General features: G+C 55.0%; 2 protein-coding genes and 1 long non-coding RNA gene across 16 annotated transcripts in view; 2 read left to right on the top strand and 1 right to left on the bottom strand.

Moving 5' to 3' along the window:
• GAS7 (growth arrest specific 7) overlaps positions 1-2,410 on the top strand; it is a 182,819-nt gene extending 180,409 nt beyond the window's left edge. For all 13 annotated transcript variants that reach the window (XM_072940731.1, XM_072940730.1, XM_072940733.1 and 10 more), the window contains one exon: positions 460-2,410. In XM_072940731.1, coding sequence (XP_072796832.1) covers positions 460-573 — 114 coding nt within the window. In that variant the 3' untranslated portion in view covers positions 574-2,410. The remainder of the gene's footprint in view (positions 1-459) is intronic.
• A 4,282-nt stretch (positions 2,411-6,692) lies between these two features.
• LOC140686471 (uncharacterized) lies at positions 6,693-10,772 on the bottom strand. Of its 2 annotated transcripts, XR_012060323.1 has the most exons (4): positions 10,350-10,772; positions 9,208-9,508; positions 7,839-8,344; positions 6,693-7,181 (listed from the first exon to the last, which is right to left on the bottom strand). It is a non-coding gene; the product is annotated as an uncharacterized lncRNA (long non-coding RNA). The 2 variants fall into 2 exon arrangements; XR_012060322.1 differs by lacking the exon at positions 6,693-7,181 and having other exon boundaries at positions 7,653-8,344.
• On the top strand, positions 10,226-17,626 carry RCVRN (recoverin). The gene is made up of 3 exons (XM_072940725.1): positions 10,226-10,641; positions 13,701-13,812; positions 17,239-17,626. Exons 1-3 carry the CDS (start codon positions 10,261-10,263, stop codon positions 17,352-17,354), a joined length of 609 nt encoding a protein of 202 aa, XP_072796826.1. The 5' UTR covers positions 10,226-10,260; the 3' UTR covers positions 17,355-17,626.
• The last annotated feature ends 332 nt before the right edge of the window (positions 17,627-17,958 follow it).

Genomic DNA, 17,958 nt, shown 5'->3' with positions numbered 1-17,958 from the left:
ATATTCAAAATAGCTGAAACTGGGGGGAGGGGTTAGAGTACATGCTTAGCACGCACAAGGTCCTGGGTTCAATCCCCGGTACCTCCATTAACATAACTAACTAAATAAACCTAATCTCCCCCAAAACAAAACAAAACAAAACAAAGCAAAAAGCTAAAGCTGAAGTTCCATTTGACCTGCTCTCAGGTGGTAAACGTGGGGACAAATGGAGAAACAGGTTGCAGACCCACCTGCCTTCTCATCCACCCTGAGGTCTGGAGGCTCCCAGGGACCAGGGCTCCAGGCCCTACCTCTCATGGCCCCCTGCACGTGCCCCTTGCCTGGGCCTCCTGGTTGCCTCACGACCCTCTAGAGAGGCTGCTCTGATGGGCGCAAAGGTGCAGGCGGCATGGCTCAGAAGATACGTCCCTGGCTGGGCCGCCACCTCTGATGGTGTCCCTTCTTTTCCGTCCCTTGCAGACAGTCGAGCCTGTGGACCAACTGCTTCGAAAAGTGGACCCAGCCAAAGACCGGGAGCTGTGGGTCAGAGAGCACAAGACGGGCAACATTCGCCCTGTGGACATGGAGATCTAGACATGCGGCTGGGGGTCCTGCCGAGGAGGGGCTGGGGGCCCCACGGAGAGGAAGTGGCGCCCCTGCCGTGGGGGCTGCTGCCAGGCGGAGCCTCCCTCCCACCCGCTCTCCTGGTCCCCCGAGGAGAGGGGACAGTGATGCCAGGAGGGCGGCCTGGACGGCCCCTTTGGGAGCTCTCCATAGTTCCCAGGCCGAGGAGATGGAACCACAGCCCTGCCCTTGTCTCCGAGGCTGAAGCCCCCTAATCCTGTGCTGTGCTTGCCACTCCGAGAACAAACTGAGGCTGGAACTCTGGTCCCTGCTGAGCACCACAGGGTCCCCTCCCCACCCAGAGCCGGTTGTGTCACACGCTTGTGCCCCTGGAAGCCCCAAGGCCCCTCCTCCAGCTGGCCCCCCTGTCCCCAGGGCTTTGGAGGGGCAGGGGAGGGAGGTCTCTGTCTCAAAACCGAGTGTCAGGATCGGAATCATGGATAGAAGCCACCATTCAGCTCAACAGCCCACACCCAGAATCCTTTGCAACCCTCCTCTCTGATTTTCCCCTGTTGCATTCCGGGAGCCCACATCCTGGCTCTTCTCTGCTCCTTTTCATCATTGGGAGTCTTGGGAAGAAGGCCTGGCCCCTGTCTTCCCAGACTGACCCAGCCTAGAGAGGTCAGGATGGAACTACCTCACTCAGCAAATTAGCCCCAAGTCGGAGCATCAAATCCTGTTTCCTAATAGATCAGGCATCCTCTGTCAAGTCCCCTCTCTGGACATCCCCGTCCACTCAACCTGCAGCCTCTTCCTCCAGGAAGCTCCCTCCTCCCACCCTTGCCCATCCCAGGGGCTGGTTCAGTCCCACGAGGGAGATGGGTGGGTGGGGTAAGTCTCTGTCACCCCCCAGATGGCTCCACCTGCTTGTGCCCGGCGGGGTTGGGACCACTGTCCTTTGTGTGGCTTTCACTGGTGGGTACCATACAGGCACCGTAGACCCTCAAGTCCACAGTACATGTCGCCTTCCAGGCAGTCGGCCGCCTCGGCCTCTCAGCCCCTTCTGCACGTTCCAGAGCCCTGCACGGAGCCCCTGCTTGGCGCTGGTACCATCCTGCCCTTTCCCCGCCTCCCGATTCCTGGAGAAGCCTGGGATGAGTGTGACCTGGGAAGCTTTTGGCCCTGTCTCACTCATCACTTTCTCCCTTTACAGAACCACAGCAGACACGTTCTCCGCCATGTTAAATCTTGAGACTCAGCTCAAGGGGACCAGAAGAAGAAAGGGGCTGAGGGAGGTCACACTGCTAGCAAAGGGCAGATTTCTAGCCTGGAACCTGTGTCCTGAAAACCCATCTCTCTTGTTAAGCTTTCCTGTTGATTACTTTGGATGTACAGATCCCATACGTCCCCCAAAGGGCAGAAGTCAAAGAGCACAAATCACTGGTCTTTCTCTCCGTCTTACGTGCTGGTAACTGATGACTCGTTAATCTTCTCTCTCATTGAGTCAGAATGGCGCCGCCATAGTTTATCACAGAAAAGATGCCAAATATCCTACAGCAAACCAAGCTCGGCCACTTTTATTAAAACGTCCCAACCAGAAAGCTCACCATGAAGGCCTTCAAGGCGAAGGCCTGCAGGACGGGTCTGTGTGTCTGGTGGGGAGAACCACTCCTTCCAGGTGTGAGGTTGGGCCGTGACACCAGCTGTCAGTTTGGGGATATATATTCCTTGGTTTCTTTCAAAAAAAAAAAAAAAATGGGTGCTAGTAGCAGTCGCTTTGTGGCTTGGTAAACTAATTTGTGGATGGTTTTTAAACATTCAAAGCCAGTAGCCTTGTTATTAACACAGATATTTTGAGTGTGATGTGGCTCGTGGATTTTGTTTCCTCCTTCCCATCTGAGGATTCCAGAGCCTTCTGTTCTTCCCTGGACCTCTCTTGCCTCTTCCAGGGCAGCCCGGGCTGGCCCAGTGCGGGCCAGTCTGCGTTCTGAAGTCATTTCTTCCGCCTCATCCCCTCCCCTTGGTCTCATTAGCTCCTCCACATACTTCTTTTCCTTTTTCCTTCCCTCCTTCATTCATCATCAAGCATTTAGCTAAGTCTGGGCCATGTGCTAAGATCTGAGGACAAGAAGTGGCCCTATCATCAGGGAAGCCCACGATCTCTTGTTTTGTGTGGACTTGTCTTTCTCCAGGGCCCTGCGGCTCGGTGACCTTGGCCTTCACACACGGGCACCCTGTGCAGTTTTGGTTTGCCGCGATACTGTCTGTTGCGCTGACAGCTCTCTGTCCATTCATTCACTCCTTCATCCTATTACTCGGCAGACACTTGGGGCGAGCCAGGCGTTGTGTGGGTGCGTACAGGACAGGCACTCCCCACGTCCCCTCTGTTCTCCACGTGGACAGGGGGATGTTCAGACCCTCCTGGAGAAGAACAACTTTGCACCCTTCCGCATTTAACCTACGGGGAGCCTGTACTCGTCATACAAACTACTGCCACGTGGCATTTCCCCAAGGACGGAAAAGCCAGACCCTCACAGCTCACATCCAACTCATATTTCAGAGATTTCCTTTCCCCTCGCTTTACAAAGAGGAAGAATGAAACCCAAGGATGGCCACTGAGAGCCATGAAGTGAGTGGTGATTTACAAGCTGGGCTGGAGCTGAAGGTCCAGGCCCCTGTTCCAGTGTTAACAGGGCTCCGCCTCTGGGCGAAATCGAGATTTGGATGAAGTCTGGAATATCTAAAGGGGCGCTTCGGCGTGGCGCTCTGCGGTTTCAGTTTAGTTTGGTTGGGTTTCTGTTTTGGTGTTTAGGTTATAAGGGGGTTTGCCTGGCTTTAATCAGAGTGAGCCGCTCCGGGTTATTCTTGAGCACATCCATGGTTCCCTTCCTGAGAGCAGGTGAGCCTCTCCTACCTGCCTCTGCCTGGGAGACATGGGTGCTGCTTCGTTTTGTTGTGAAAACCTGATGGTTTAAAAACATAGTCTCTAAGACAAAAGTGAGCTGGTTGCCGTGACAGCCTGAACCACAGAGACGGCTGTGCTGAGGGTCTGCCACGGGACCCCTCTGGGCTCCTTTCTACTCCAGCCGACGCCTGTTGGCCGGGATAGGGTTGCGTTTCTGCGGGAGGAGACACTTATCCCCACGGTGGGGCTGATTAACGCCTAAAGCAAACAGAAGCTGTGTACACATTCAGGAACCAGGGGTTTGCTTCTACTCCCTTTGTGAAAACCAGTCCATTCCTAGATTAGGGGATGGGTGCATAGAGATCTTGGCAGAGCCAAAGTCCCTTCTTGGAAATACAAGCCATAAAATTCAAAGGACGTCAAAGACCTCGGCTTGTTTAAGTGATTTTGCTTCCTGCTGTGAGTGGCCTTGACAAGGAGCGTTTAAACAGGCTCCTGCAGACCTGCTGGGGATGATGTAGGTAGGGGAAGCACTGGACAGATGCTAGGTGGGGGACAGACCAGCAGCACGCAGCCTTAGCCAGCGTGCAGTCTCGTTCCCACATCCTCCCCACCCCGACAAGAGCCACTGCCTTTTCTTCTTCCAGGTTTATTGAGGTATTTAATGTACAGTACTGGAAGTTTACTGACATACAGTAAAGTTCGCCCACTTGAAGTGTATGGGTCAATGAATTTGGACAAATTTATGCAGTCTTGTAACCACCACCAAAATCAACACATTTCCATCACTCCCAGAAATGCCTTCAGGCGTCTTTGATGTCGATCCCCTCCTCCCAGCCCCAGCGCCAGGCAGACACTGATGGATTTTGTGACTCTGGAGTTCTGCCTTTTCCAGAACGTCCTAAAAGTGGAGTCACACTGATGCAGCCTTCAAGTCTGGCTTCCTTCACTCAGCTTGATGCCTCTAAGTCACCGCGTTGTGTGTCAGTAGTTGGTTCCCTCGCATCTCCGTCTCCAAGCTGTCTTCCGTCCATTGCCTGGGGGCACCCACTGCTTCCTTGCTTTTAAAACGAGTTGTTTGTCCCCAGAGTCCCCAGCCCAGGCTCTCCAGCTTGTTTGTAAGCCTACTTCCACCTGCTGTGCCCACGAGTGGTTCTTGGGGCTCACACTTGCTTATGGGGTTCATTTTAGGTTTCTGACAATGCAAAAAGTGGCCAGGGGTCGGGACAGGATCTGGCAGGGTCTCCGCTACACCCTGAAGCTTGTATCTCAGCTGGCAGATCCACTAGCTCCCGGGGACCCTCCCCTCCCTTCAACCCGCACAGTCCCAGCCATCTGTTGAGCGTTAGAGGGTGAAGATGGAGGCAGCGTGGATGAGACGGCAGGGGGCTCACCAACCTTTCCTGGGTCTCTGCTGTTAACACTGTTCAGGCTCTCGGTGTGATCCCCAGGGTCGTGACCCCTCCAAGCCATATCTTGATTGTGCCCTGCTCAGTGAAAGGTGAACCCCGGAAAGCAACCAGGCACCTCTCCTAGCAAATGGAAGGCATTCCTGGGTCCAGGCCGGGTGAGGGTGTGGGTCATGGAGCTCAGGTCTCAGGGTCCCATGTTGCTAGGATGCTTCTGGGTTGAATTTTCCCCTTCATCCCCCCGGAGCACTCTGTCTGGCCTTTCCTGAAGGTGAGGGACCCAACTCTTTCCTGATTTGGGTGAGAATAAGCAGGGGACAGAGCCCATGTTCCGTCTCCCCTGAGCCTCCAGATGCTGGGGCGTGGCTGCGTGGAGCCCTGGTCGGGAGGCGCCTCTGAGGGAGAGGGGTTGTGACACCCTTGCACCTCTGAATGCTGTTCAGGGGAACGGACCCTTTGGTGTCTGAGGGAAGTTCCTAACGGGACTGCAGTGGGGGAGGCAGGCAGGCACCTGGGTGCTCTGATGCGGGCAGTGTGACATGGGGGCGAGGAAGGGAAGGAGGTACCCGGGCAAGGGCACCGACTGGCCCCATTCTGCTGTCTCATTTGTCCTGTAACCTGAAGTTAAGCCACGTCCCCTCCTGGGACCTCTGTTCTCTGCCTAGTGGAGGTGCTCCGCACCCAGCGTCGCGAGCCGCAGCAGCCGGCTCTCGGGACCGTGGCCTCCGGGCAGCCAGGTGGACCCAGGGACTGTCATTCAAAGGGACACCAGCCATCCTTGGTGACAGGGGCCCCACAGCTGCATCTCTGCCCTTCCCTTAGGAAGGAGATGATGGGGGTGGGGGGCAGCCCTTTCACAGACGCGAGCACATCAGCAAACCCCATGACAAACCCCACGAACGTGGGATTTTCTAACAGACTTGCTTGTTTGCTGTTTTCTGTAACTTTTGCTAAATACTTTATACATTTTTAATGTTAAAATGCTGCGTCTCCTGCCAGCAATCCTCATCCCGGTATGAATGTGTTTACTCCACATTGTATATCCTTCCATCCCCGGCTGCCTAGATCAGTAAATAAAATCGATGTGCTATAATTTATAAGTAACACTGTTGAAACTCTGATCCCTATGGAGGCTGTAATCCGCCCTTCCCACCCTCTCCCCACCCCACCCCCACCCCCACCCCTGTAATAGCATTTGTGTGTATTGATGCTGACAAATTAAATGTTTAAAAGAGTTTAAATTTTGAAGGCATTTGCTATATATAATTGTTCTGCATTATGATAGAGCATTTTCAGGAAGTTAAATGCTCTCATTTTTTTCCCCTTTGGCTTTGTGTGTACACTTGAGATGCTTAGCTTCATCCCATGTAAAATAAACTGTCCAGAGACACTGAGTCGTCCCGCTGGGCGACCCTCCTTCCTGGAGGACTGCCACACTCCCTTCTGTACGAATGGGCTCAGCGTTGCTCCCAGACTCCCGGGCTGCGTGATTTTATTTTTACCCCTGATGACTTAGCAGGGGAATAGAGGACACCTGGGCATTGACCCCCAGCGGGGTATCACGTTGCCAAAACCACACCCCTGGCCCTGGCCCCAGTCCCCTCCCCTGTGGACAGAAGGTTTCCTGCCTGTTGTTTCTTTTCCCATCCATCTGTCCATCCATTCATCCACCCATGCATCCGTCTGTCCGCCTATCCATCCATGCAGTAATTACAGACCACCACGGTGAGCCAGACACTGCTCTAGGTACTGGGAACACATCCGTGGTTAAAACAGATCAAGAACCTTGACCTCATAGAACTTCCTTTCTAGCAGTAAGAGACAGACTCACGGAATTGTGTAGTGTAGATGTAGAAGATGCTGGGTGTTACAGAGACAGACAGGGCGGAGTGAGGGGGATCGGTGGTCTCGGGTGAGAGAGGGTTAGCTGCAGCATGAGGTGGGGTGACTGGGGTGGCCTCATTGCGCAGGTGGCATTTGATCCAAGACGGGATTCCTGGGAGGAAGCCCAGCAGGCAGCTGGGGGAAGAATGTTCCAGGCAGAGGAGGTGGCCTGGTTAAAGGCCAGAGGCACCTACTTGTTGGAGACCAGTGTGGCTAGAGCAGAGGGGTGGGGGCGGGGCAGCTTCTCCAGGGCCTCTCGGGCCATCGAAGGCCTTTGACTTTCACTTGGGGGGGGTCGGAGCCGAGAGGCGCACGGCCTGACGTCCTTGCTGTTGGGCTCGCTGTACGTCCAGGGGACGGTGCCAGCAGGGGTGGTGACGTGGAGGCAGGGACAATGGTCGGGTTCTGGATGTGCTTTGAAGGTGGAGCCGACACGATCTCTAGGCAGATTAGAGTGGGGTGTGACAGAGAGGCACTGGGGTGGCTCCGAGGACTTCAGTCCAAGCAACCGAAAGGAGGGACTGCTATTTACCGGGATGGGGACAGCCATGGGAGGAGGGTTCTTCCCCCTCCTCTGCCTCCCACCCACCCTCTCCAAGCCCCTTTTCCCCCCCGAGGGCAGACTTGTGGGCAGGCTCTGGCTCCAGGCTGGCGTGGAAGGGCTCTCTGTCCTTCAGCTCCTAACAGGGGTGGGAAGAGGCATGGGGTGGTGGCTGGGGGACTCTTGGCTTGGGACGCAACAGGGCCAGCCTCTGGGAAGAGCCCGCTTCTTTCCGTCATGGTGGGACCCAGATGGGGAGTCACCAGCTGAGATTCACTGGCCAGAGCTGAGGCCTTCTTCCCAGTGGTCTCTGGGGTTTGGGGAGAGTTTATGGCCCCAGTTCAGACTTAACAAATCCATTCACAATACATCATCTCCAACAACTTGTTTGGCTAAGGGGAATAAACTCTCCCTCTGATAGAAGATGTTTACGCAGGTTTTCAAACAAACCTCCAGGTCATGACCTCTCTCTCAGCAGCATCAACACAGCTGCCAGTGGTCCCCCCGCGCCGGGCCCTTCGCAGGCACGGCAGGCAGCCGGGAGGAGTGGATGTACCTGGTCTGGCTCCTCCTCCTCGCCCTCAGGGAGGACAGAAGGGACTGAAGGGCGTCGGCCGCCTTCTGTGTGAACCCGGGGCCCTGTCTCCTTGCCCGTGGCCTCCTCTGTTGTCACAGCAACCCAGCCGCTCACCTCCGGAAACGCATCTTCTCACCCCTTCTGCTCAGGCCTCCTTGGGAAGGGAGGCGACTGTAACTCGTGAAAACAGCTCTGAGCAGGGAGGCTCGCCTCCCGGCTTTGTCATTTAGCAACCGTGTGACATAGGCAGGCAACATCCTTTTGCAGCTTGGTTTCTTCCTGCAACGCTGGCCTCACCTCACCTACAGGCTCGGTGTGGACACCCAGGAGGCGCTTCTAATCGCCTGCCGGGCCAGGTTTGGCGGCCTCTGGCCTCACTGGCATGGCCTGCGTCTTGCTTGTGCGTTTGTTTTTGAGTCCAGTCAGCAACTGTCCTGGTTCTAACCACTCTTGAGAACCAATGCCTTGCTGTGGGTAGTGAAAAGCTAGAGAAAGAGAAAGGGTTTCTTTTAAGAAATGATATGCTCTCACAAACTGGTGGGGAAAAACACTAAGTACACACACTCACACATGCCCACAACATTAAGGCTTCCTGAGAAGGACTCTGGCCTCGCAGTGGCTGGGGTGGGTGGGAGGGATGGGTCAGCACATCGGTGCCTGAGCGTCTCAGTCCTTCCTGAGTGACGTCGCGGGGAGGGGTGGCAGGTGGCTTTCTCTCAGCAACAGGGACATGCTTTCCCCTGCTGCTAGACTGTTATGAAATAGAATACAAACCCCAATTCTCCTGCCTAGACATTGCGGGCTTTAATTTTGTAGTTACCGCCCCTGGACAAAGCGGAGCCATCTTTCCTATCCAAGATGGTGGTTCTGGGGTCCCAGGCGTTATGCTTAGCCACGCCAGGACGCACCAACCTTTCCTCTGGGTGGTGCGATTTAAGGTACCTATTCATGAGGGTTCTCCCTGTGGCCTGAGCTGACTGAGGGGTGGAAGCCTTCCCTGGCTGAGCCCTGCTCTCCTATTTACCCATTCATTCACTTGACAGCATGGACTGTTGTCTGCCAGCTCCTGGCACCAGGCTTGGTTGCAAACTGACGACCTGCAGGCTGGAACAGCCACAGAGAAGCTGTATTTGGCCCACACCAGGTTTTTGAAAATTTTGAAATGGCTCTCAACATTTAAAAGTTTGGCAATTGCATCTAGCAGTTGGTTTCCCTTGGATTATCAAAAAGAAATCGAGTAACACTGGGCCATCGTCCCTTATGACCACATTCATATGGAATTGAACATTGGCCGTCCCCTGCATGTACGGCACAGGCCTCACCACTCCCTACGGCCTCCCCGACCCACCTGCTTCACTTGCACACCCTGCCTGCGGGCCCCTGGAGACAGCTGAGTCCCTGTGGTAGGCGAAGAATGACAACGGCCAGTAGATACTGAGCTCTCACTCCGTGCCGGGCTCAGTTCTAAGTGTGCTGCACATGTTGGCTCATTTCAGCCCCACGGTAACAATGAGGTAGACACCACTGTTACTGCCGTCCGCTCGGGGGATAGTCACTGAGGGCCCAAAGCTGCCAGGCACCAGTCTGGGCAATGGAGACGCCGTGGAGAACAAAGCAGACAGAACCCCAGCCTCCACGGGGCTCTCGTTCTGCCAAGCACAGACAACACCGAGAATAAACAGTCAGTCAGGTGTACTCGTGAGGGAGAACCACCGAGCAGGAGAAAGTTGGGGGCGTGCCGATGCTTGGGGGTAGGGGTGCTATGGTAAATAGAGTGCTCAGTATAGGCGCTGCTAAGAAGGTGACATTTAAGGGAAGCTGTGAGAGATTAGAAGCGCATTCTCGGCAGAGACAGGTTAAGAAACGTGCCTGGGGTCACACAGCTAGTACCTGCAAAGCTGGGATTTGAACCAAAGCTGGTTCCAGAGCGTGGCTCCTAATTACTGCATTACAGGGCCATCTCTGCCTCTGAGGTCCTCAGAGTAAGGGCAGATGGCAGCCAGGGAGCATCGGTGCTGCCAGAGAGCCAGAGGCAGAGGTGGGCTGGGGCAGGGATGGACCAGGGGCAGCAGGAAAGGCCTCGGCCGGAGGCTTCCACTCTGAAGATTCTACCCCTTGCCCAGTCCTGCCAGGAGGCCGAGGTGGATTGACCTCCCGCTGTCAGCTCTTTATTTTAATCTCAGGGGGCGTCTAGGAGCTTGTCTCCCGCCTCCAGCTCCAGGCCCCTCCTCCCTCCAAGTGCTGGGGTGAACCCGCCACAAATCCGCCTAATCCACCAGCCTCTCAGGGTCTGACCGTCCCCAGTGGCACCCAGCCCGGCAGCCGGGAGACTCGGTCACTCCCACCCGCCCGCCCGCCCGCCCAGCAGCGACTGCCCGGCCGGGCCCAGGCCGCCTCACCCATGGGGAACAGCAAGAGCGGGGCGCTGTCCAAGGAGATCCTGGAGGAGCTGCAGCTGAACACCAAGTTCACGGAGGAGGAGCTGAGTACCTGGTACCAGTCCTTCCGGAAGGAGTGTCCCAGCGGCCGCATCACCCGGCAGGAGTTCCAGAGCATCTACTCCAAGTTCTTCCCCGAGGCCGACCCCAAGGCCTACGCCCAGCATGTGTTCCGCAGCTTCGATGCCAACAGCGATGGCACCCTGGACTTCAAGGAGTACGTCATCGCCCTGCACATGACCACCGCGGGCAAGACCAACCAGAAGCTGGAGTGGGCCTTCTCCCTCTACGACGTGGACGGCAATGGCACCATCAGCAAGAGCGAAGTGCTGGAGATCGTCACGGTCAGTGCTGGCCTCTGGGCTTCCAGCTCTGGGGGCCGGGGTCACCACTGGGGGGCGGGGCTGCAGCGGGGTGGGGCCCAGGCTTTGTGACTCGGTGGCCCTGAGAGCGTGGTGGGGGGGGTCCGATGTTAATGAGGGGCACTTACCCATGGCTTCGTTTTCTTCCTACAGAAGAATCGGGGCATCTCCTAGTATTTATCTTTTCGTTTCCGTCCTGCCTTCTTTCCCTCCCAGCTTCCTTCCTTTCTCCACGAGAAAGTCCTTCAAAACCTTCAACAGGACACATGCTGGCTCTTTCACAAGTCATTTTGCGGGGGAGGGGATTAGGTCTATTTATTTACTTATTTATTTTAAGGGTGGTCCTGGGGATCGAACCCAGGGCCTCGTGCGTGCTAAGCATGCGCTCTACCACTTGAGCTATACCCTGCCCTCTTTAAAAAAGTTTTTTTCTAATGAGGGTACTGGGAATTGAACCCAGGACCTCACACACGCTAAGCATATGCCCAACCACTGGGCTATACACTCACCCTCCCCCACAAGTCATTTAAAAGACATAGCATGTGTCAAATATCCCGAAGAAAAAGGCCCAAGTTGCAGGACGTGAAATCTGGGTTCTAGTCCTGCCTTCACGACCCGGGGCAGGTCACTTCATCCCGAGAGCCTGCCTTTTGCGTCCGTCTCGTGTTCTACACAAACCGCTGGCTCCTCACTCTCCTTGCCAGCCAGGGCTTCCCAACACCTGCTCTCCTCTCTGTCCACGTTGGCCCAGCATCAGATCATCTGTTGAGAAGGCTTTCCGTGTCTGGAAAATAGTTTTATAATATGTAAGTAATTAGTGAAATGTAGAAACCGACGCAAAAGAAAGTTAAAATGGCCTTTAATGTCATCGTCCAGAGCAAACTGCTGCCAACGTATTGACATACACCTTTCCAGCCTTGCATCCACATATTTACAAGCAATTTTAGAACGATGACATATTCACATGCGGTTTTTATCCTCCTTTTTTCAGTCACTGTTCTGAGTGCTTTCAATATCAAACCATTTCTAACAGCTGCTTAGAACGCCATCGTCTGGCCACGCCAGACTGCGTTCCCACTCCTCGATGGAGGATTCGGATGTTTGCATTTTCCCCTCTTACCTCATTTACAGCGCCCTCGTTTTACTCGATCTGTTTTTTGCCCTCTACCTCATGCCACTTCCTTTATTTCTCTAATTCCATTCCTGTGAGAGAGGATGTTTTTCATATTTTATATAATTTTCGATGCATTTGTAATCCCGCTTTCATTCGCACAATTCTCCCACCCTTTTTCGGGGAAACTGTAAATAAAATGGCCAAGCAGGCAGCCTCTGGTCAGTGGACTCTGCCTGGGCCTCCCGTTAGGGGCAGGCGTGTGTGGGAGCCTCGCTGGGGTCTGGGCTCGGCCTGCAGAATGAGCCCCCCTGCACTGGCAGGTGGCCGGGGGTGAGGACCACACCCTCGGAACCACCTAAAGGATGCCAGGCCCAGCAGAGGCCTGTGAGCTGGCGCTCCTTCGGGGAAAGGAGGAGGAAGGGGAGGGAGGGAGGGCGGGGAGAGGAGGACGGAGGCCGGGAGGGGGAGAGAGGTTGCGGAGCACCCACACCTGAAGTTATGCAAGAATACGCCAAGCCTCCGCTGTTCACCAGGTCCAGGTGACTGGCCTGGGAGTCCAAAGCGATGGGTTCTCGTCCCAGCTGTGCCACCACCAAGCTGCATGGCCTCGGGAAAACCGTAGGAAAAACTCCCAGGGCCCAGGGTGAGGATGCAATGGTTCTTTCTCTGTCCTTTCATTGAGGCCATGACGGTCTGTCCTCGGTGTTGGACGCAGGGTGGGCAGGCAGCCAATCATCCCAGCCGTTAGCCCTCCGGCCCGCACGTGCTTCCCGGGCTCAGGACAGATGGCGGTGTTAAGGGAGCCGCTGCCATTTGTGCTGGGCACCTCCCGGGTCTGAGTCCCGCCGTCGGCGGGTCTGGTCCCCGGAGCTGCTGGGTCCGGTTTCTGCGTGTTACAGCGTGGGGGCCGCTGAATGGGGGCTGCTGACGCTGCTGATCCTCCCTCCAGCCTAGTTTCCCTGGAGTCTGATCCTGAGTGTCCCCTCTGGGCCTGGCCAGCCCGGGTGGACTCCTAGTAGCCTGGAGCTGGAAGGGCATGTGGAGACGGCCTCGTCCCTTTCCCTGACCACTTCCTGCTCTGCTGGACTTTGTCCATCCAGCTCCTTTGTCAGCGAGACTAGAGGGTGATGAGGAAGACCCTTGAGCTTAAAGCTGAATCTGTCTCTGGCTGCCTCCCTGAGAAGAGTAAATGAGGGGCTTCCCGTGCCCTGGGAGACCTTCGCCAGCCCCCAGAACGCTCTCCAAGGCTCTCCGGGGGTAGGAAGTGCTGCAGGCGTAGAGGTTCTAGTACCAAGCTCACCTGGGTTAGAACCTCCACGCTTCCGCTTCCAGCTGAGGGACTTCTAGCAGGTTAGTTGACTCAGTCTCTTCATCTGTGAAATGGGGCCAATAATACCCACCTCATAAAGTTGTCGTGAAGGTCACATGCAAAACGCTTAGAAAGGTGGCACACGTTAAGCACTTATATATTAGCCCAGCCGGGTTGGCAACCAAGGTACCCCCTGGACCCAGAAAAAGCCATTTGCTGTCATTAAATTTCTGGGCAGTGGGGTTCGAGGTAGGAGATCCCAAACTGCCGCCCTGGGGCTGCTGTCAGATTATCATCAGGAAACTTTTTATTTCTTATGTTCAGTTTTTAGTAAAATGAAAGTAATATGCCGACATGATCAGGAAATTCCAGCAGGGTGGAAAGGGACAAAATAAGAAGCGAAAGCTGCCTTCACCCCCTCCCCTGCGTTCTCCATCCCTTCTGAGGGTCTCAAAAGTCCAGATGCCCGGTCCCCACTCCCAGGAACTGGGGTTCAGTAGGGCAAGCTGGGACCTGGACACCTGCATTTTAGCCTCTGCCGCAGCGGATGCTGACCCGCGACGCGGGTTCCCCCGGAGCTGCTCCTTCTGATAGGTTCCTCCTCTTGATTCGGTGCAGGCTATTTTCAAAATGATCAGCCCTGAGGACGTGAAGCAACTTCCAGATGATGAAAACACCCCGGAGAAGCGAGCCGAGAAGGTCTGGGGGTTCTTTGGCAAGAAGGAAGACGGTAAATTCCTTCTGCTTCCTAGCCTTTGTTCCAGTCCCGGGCTGTTTCCCAGAAAGCCTAGCCAGATTTATCCTTCCGAGTCTGGTGCCCAGGCAGGACAGAGGCCACCTCCGCCCACTGCAGGGCTGCCTGACGGGCCTTTGGGGGTGGTGACAAGATGGTCCACAGGCAGTCGTGCGTACGCCCACTCTGGAGCTGGCGGGAAACAGTACCACCTCCCACTGCTTGTAAAACTCCATTGCTGCCTGAGATGCCCTTGGGGAGAAGCAAGGCTCTAAATGATGTTGTGCTTTTGAAGGAAAAAAACCTCTTTCGTGACGACAGAGTTCACCCACAGTGAGGGAACAGTAACCAGGAAAGGGCACAGCTCAGGAGCAGTTTGTAGGCAAATGGCGAGTTTTGAGACTTTGCGAATGGCTTTCTTTTTAAATGGAGTGCCCCCTTTTTTTTTTCCTTCAAAGACACTTTGGTTTACTTGCTTATAAAAAGGCCTTCTGCACAATTAGGACAGGGCACACCTCAGCTCAGTCTCCATCTGAATGAGCACCCAGTCCCAAGCAAGCAGGATCTGGATTTAAACGGTTTTACTTTAGGAAGTTAGTTTGGAGCCCACGAGAGGCAGCACCAGATGGGGTTAGATTTAAATTGGATGGCAAGATATTGATGGGGGGGAAGGCCTATGAGGGAAAACGGGGAGGGATCTGGAGGAGGCTGGAGGAGCCATCGGGCTGCAAAGTAGATCAAACACCTCTGGGCAGAGGCAAGGAGGCAGTTTGGGCTTAAGCAAAGTCTGAGACTGCAGCGGTGGGCTAAGAAGGTCTTGGCCAAGCCGATGGGGCGTCCTCGAGCCCCTGCTCCTGGGAACGGGTCTGTCGTGGCTCCCTGCCCTGCTCCGTCTGGCTGGAAGCAGCGTGGTCTGGCACTGAAAGGCGGCTGCTAATGCAGGGTGCCCACGTGCAGCTCAGGAAGGACACGAGAGGCGGGTTGGTGTCAGACGGGGGCGGCAAACTTGAATGGCCCCCGGGGCTGGGAGGATGAACAGGTGAGCGGCTGCCCAGTAAGTGAGGGCCTGGCGAACAGTGGGGAGGGGCTGTCTGGTCTGATGGCCTCTGATCGATTGTTGCCACGTGGGGGTGCGGGGCTGCTGGTGTCTCGTGATCTGATTGTTTTAAAAAGAGTCAGCCAGCAATTGAGATTTCTTTTTTTTTTTCTCATGCTCACCAAGCACGCATTCTACCACTGAGCTGTTCCCCTCACCCCTGCGGTCAAGATTTTTAACCTCTGAAGCGCCTCCGCTGATGACGGCCTGCATGGCCCAAGGCCACCTGCGGAGCCAGGACTGGCCCCTGTTGTGGTCTCTGGGGCAGCCTTTTACGGGGCTCCCTGGCACAGGTCTGAGCAGGACCCTAAATAAGGGCCCTACTATTCTGCGGTCCAGGAGGAAGTCGGGAAGCAACGAGGTCTTTGATGGTAGGGCCAGAATTAGGGCAACGCAAGGAGGTGCCCAGGCACAAAATGGAAGGCGGCCCTTGTTGTCAGTGCCAGCCCTGTGCTCACACGACCCTGAAAGTGAGCACCTCCTCAGATTTTGCAGGGTAGGCCCTTCCCGTGCCTCCCCCAGCTGTCATCTCCCCTTCGAGCATCCTCTCCTCCGTTGCCCAGACCCTGGCTTCTTAAGGCTCCACCCTGAGGCTCCTCGCCCCTCTTTGGCCCCCTTCGTGACGTCCCTCGGGGTCTGCCACGTGCTGAGTCCCTTGTTCTGCTACTTGCTAACTGGAAAACTGCCCCAGGTGAATTTCACAGTCACAGTAGGGAGGGAGGTGTCGGGGGCTCACACGCGCGCTCGTGCCCGGTGACTTGTGTTTCCACACAGCCCATCTGGAGACAACACCTCACTCCAGCATCAGGTTCTGAGGGTGGGACTTCAAGCTCTGTGCGAGGCTGACAGGGCAGCTGGAACCTTAAAACCCAGTTTCCCCAGCCGGACCTGCACCGGGAAGCAGCCTGGCTCCTAACCCAGGAATGATTACGATTGCCCCAAAGGCCTGGGACATAAGCCAAAGGAAACCCAGTTCAGTTCAGCTGAGGTTTTTTTTTTTTAATTGAATTATAATTGGTTAAAAATGTGTGTTAGTTTCTGCTGTACAGCGTAGTGATTCAGTTTCACAGGTTTCTCATTCATTTTAGGTTATTACAAGCTATTGACTATAGTTCCCTGTGCCATACAGGAGGACCTTGCTGCTTACCTACTTTGCATATAGTAGCTTGTCTCTGCTAATCCCAAACTCCCACTTTATCCGTCCCCTCCTTTCCCCTTTAGTAACCGTTAAGTTTTTTTTCCTGTGTCTGTGAGTCTGTTTCTGTTTTGTCAATAAGTTTATTTGTGTCATTTTTTTTTTAGATTCCACATGTAAGTGATACCGTGTGATATTTATCTTTGTCTGATTTAACTTCACTGTGTATGATCATCTCTCGGTCCAGCCATGTTGCTGTAAATGGCATGATTTCATTCTTTTTATGGCTGAGTAGTATTTTTCATCCAGTCACCTGTCGATGGACATTGAGGTTGCTTCCACTATCTATTGTAAATAGTGAGTTCAGCCAAGCTTTACTGAACACCTACTACGTGCAGGACTATGAGGATAGCCATAAACAGGAAGGAGCACCTGCCTCATTCTAGAGTCATTTCTACAGGTGACTGTCTCCCCATCAGACCAACAGTTTCCCAGGGCCAGGGACCTTTTCTCACTCCCTTCCATGCCACACCCCACCCTCTGCCCCCTGCAATGACCTCAGCCCCAAGCACAGTGGCTCTGGCACGGAGGGAGGGCTCTGTGACGTGCATTTAACTAGATAGGACTGAATTCAATAGCTGGAGGCTCTCTCTCGTCCCAAACAAGGAGGGGTAGATTGAGGATGCAGAGAAGCGCAGGGAAGGACCACGGAGGGGTTGTCAGCCAAGAATCAGGGGACTGCCCAGGAGCTTGGAGCAGGGTGGAGAGCCACCTCATAAGCCAGCCTCTCCTTGGGACACATTGGACCCCTAACCCTTCTTCTTAACTGAGACTCTCTTTTCCTTGCCCAGTCCCCTAGAAGCTCCCCCGGAGCGGAGCGTGAGGTTGGAGACCTGGAGTCACATTCAAAATATTTCATTAACCAGCAAGGCGGAGGTGCCAACCAGTCAGAAGAGACACAGCACTAGACCACACCCAGGAGGCCCTGCCGTGCCTGTCATTAACCCTTTCATTGTCCATTCATGGGGAGATCAGGGGTCCTGGGGAGGAGTGAGGGGTGGGGGTACCCCCAGGGGCACTGAGACTCAGTCTTTTCAGAATAGATCCATCCATCCTGGGCCTGCTGGCCGATGTCAGCCTCATCACAGCTGGAAGCAGCCTGTCCTAACTGTGGTCTTTTCCCCCTGTGCAGATAAACTTACAGAGAAAGAATTCATTGAGGGGACCTTGGCAAATAAGGAAATTCTGCGACTGATCCAATTTGAGCCACAAAAAGTGAAGGAGAAGTTGAAGGAAAAGAAACCCTGATGTCAACTGCTCAGGTCTCCTCCCCTCTCCCCGCCATTCACACAAACACACGTGTGCACACATCCCGGGGGCTGGGAGAGCCTCCAACCCGCAGCCCGGTAAACCCACAGCACAGCTCCCTGCCAAACGGAAGCGTCTTTAGCGATTCACTGGTCCTACCTTCCCTCTGTCTCTAGAGTCCCGCCCGCCCTACCTGACCGCCTCCCCTCCCCCTGCCTGCCAGCCCAGGCCTCCCTGATAATCCCAGGATTAGGTCACAGGAGCCCCAAATATCAGCCCCTGTGTAAGCTGCTTTGTGGACTGTTGGGTAAGCAGGTTCCAATAAATACAAGAGGAGCTGGGCACATGGCTGACTGGTCGTTCTTGAACCAGAAAAGGAGATGAGTTGTCTGTTCAACCTCAAAGACCAGAATGCGTGGCCACTGCGGTCCTAGGCCAGGGTGTGGGGGCTGCGGTGGCGGAGGAGACACACTTGGCCCTGCCCTCCTCCGGCTCAGGGTGCACAGGGGACTGCGGACCTTGAAGACGCCCTTACTGGCGATGCAGTTACCGTGGAGACAAGCAAAGCAGTGTGGGAAGAAACAACAGGAGGGGCTGACCTGTC

This window comes from Vicugna pacos, chromosome 16 (assembly GCF_048564905.1).
Source record: "Vicugna pacos chromosome 16, VicPac4, whole genome shotgun sequence".
In the NCBI taxonomy this organism is placed as follows: Eukaryota; Metazoa; Chordata; class Mammalia; order Artiodactyla; family Camelidae; genus Vicugna; species Vicugna pacos.
Note: the sequence above shows the minus strand (reverse complement) of the source record. Positions and strands in the feature narration are given on the sequence as shown.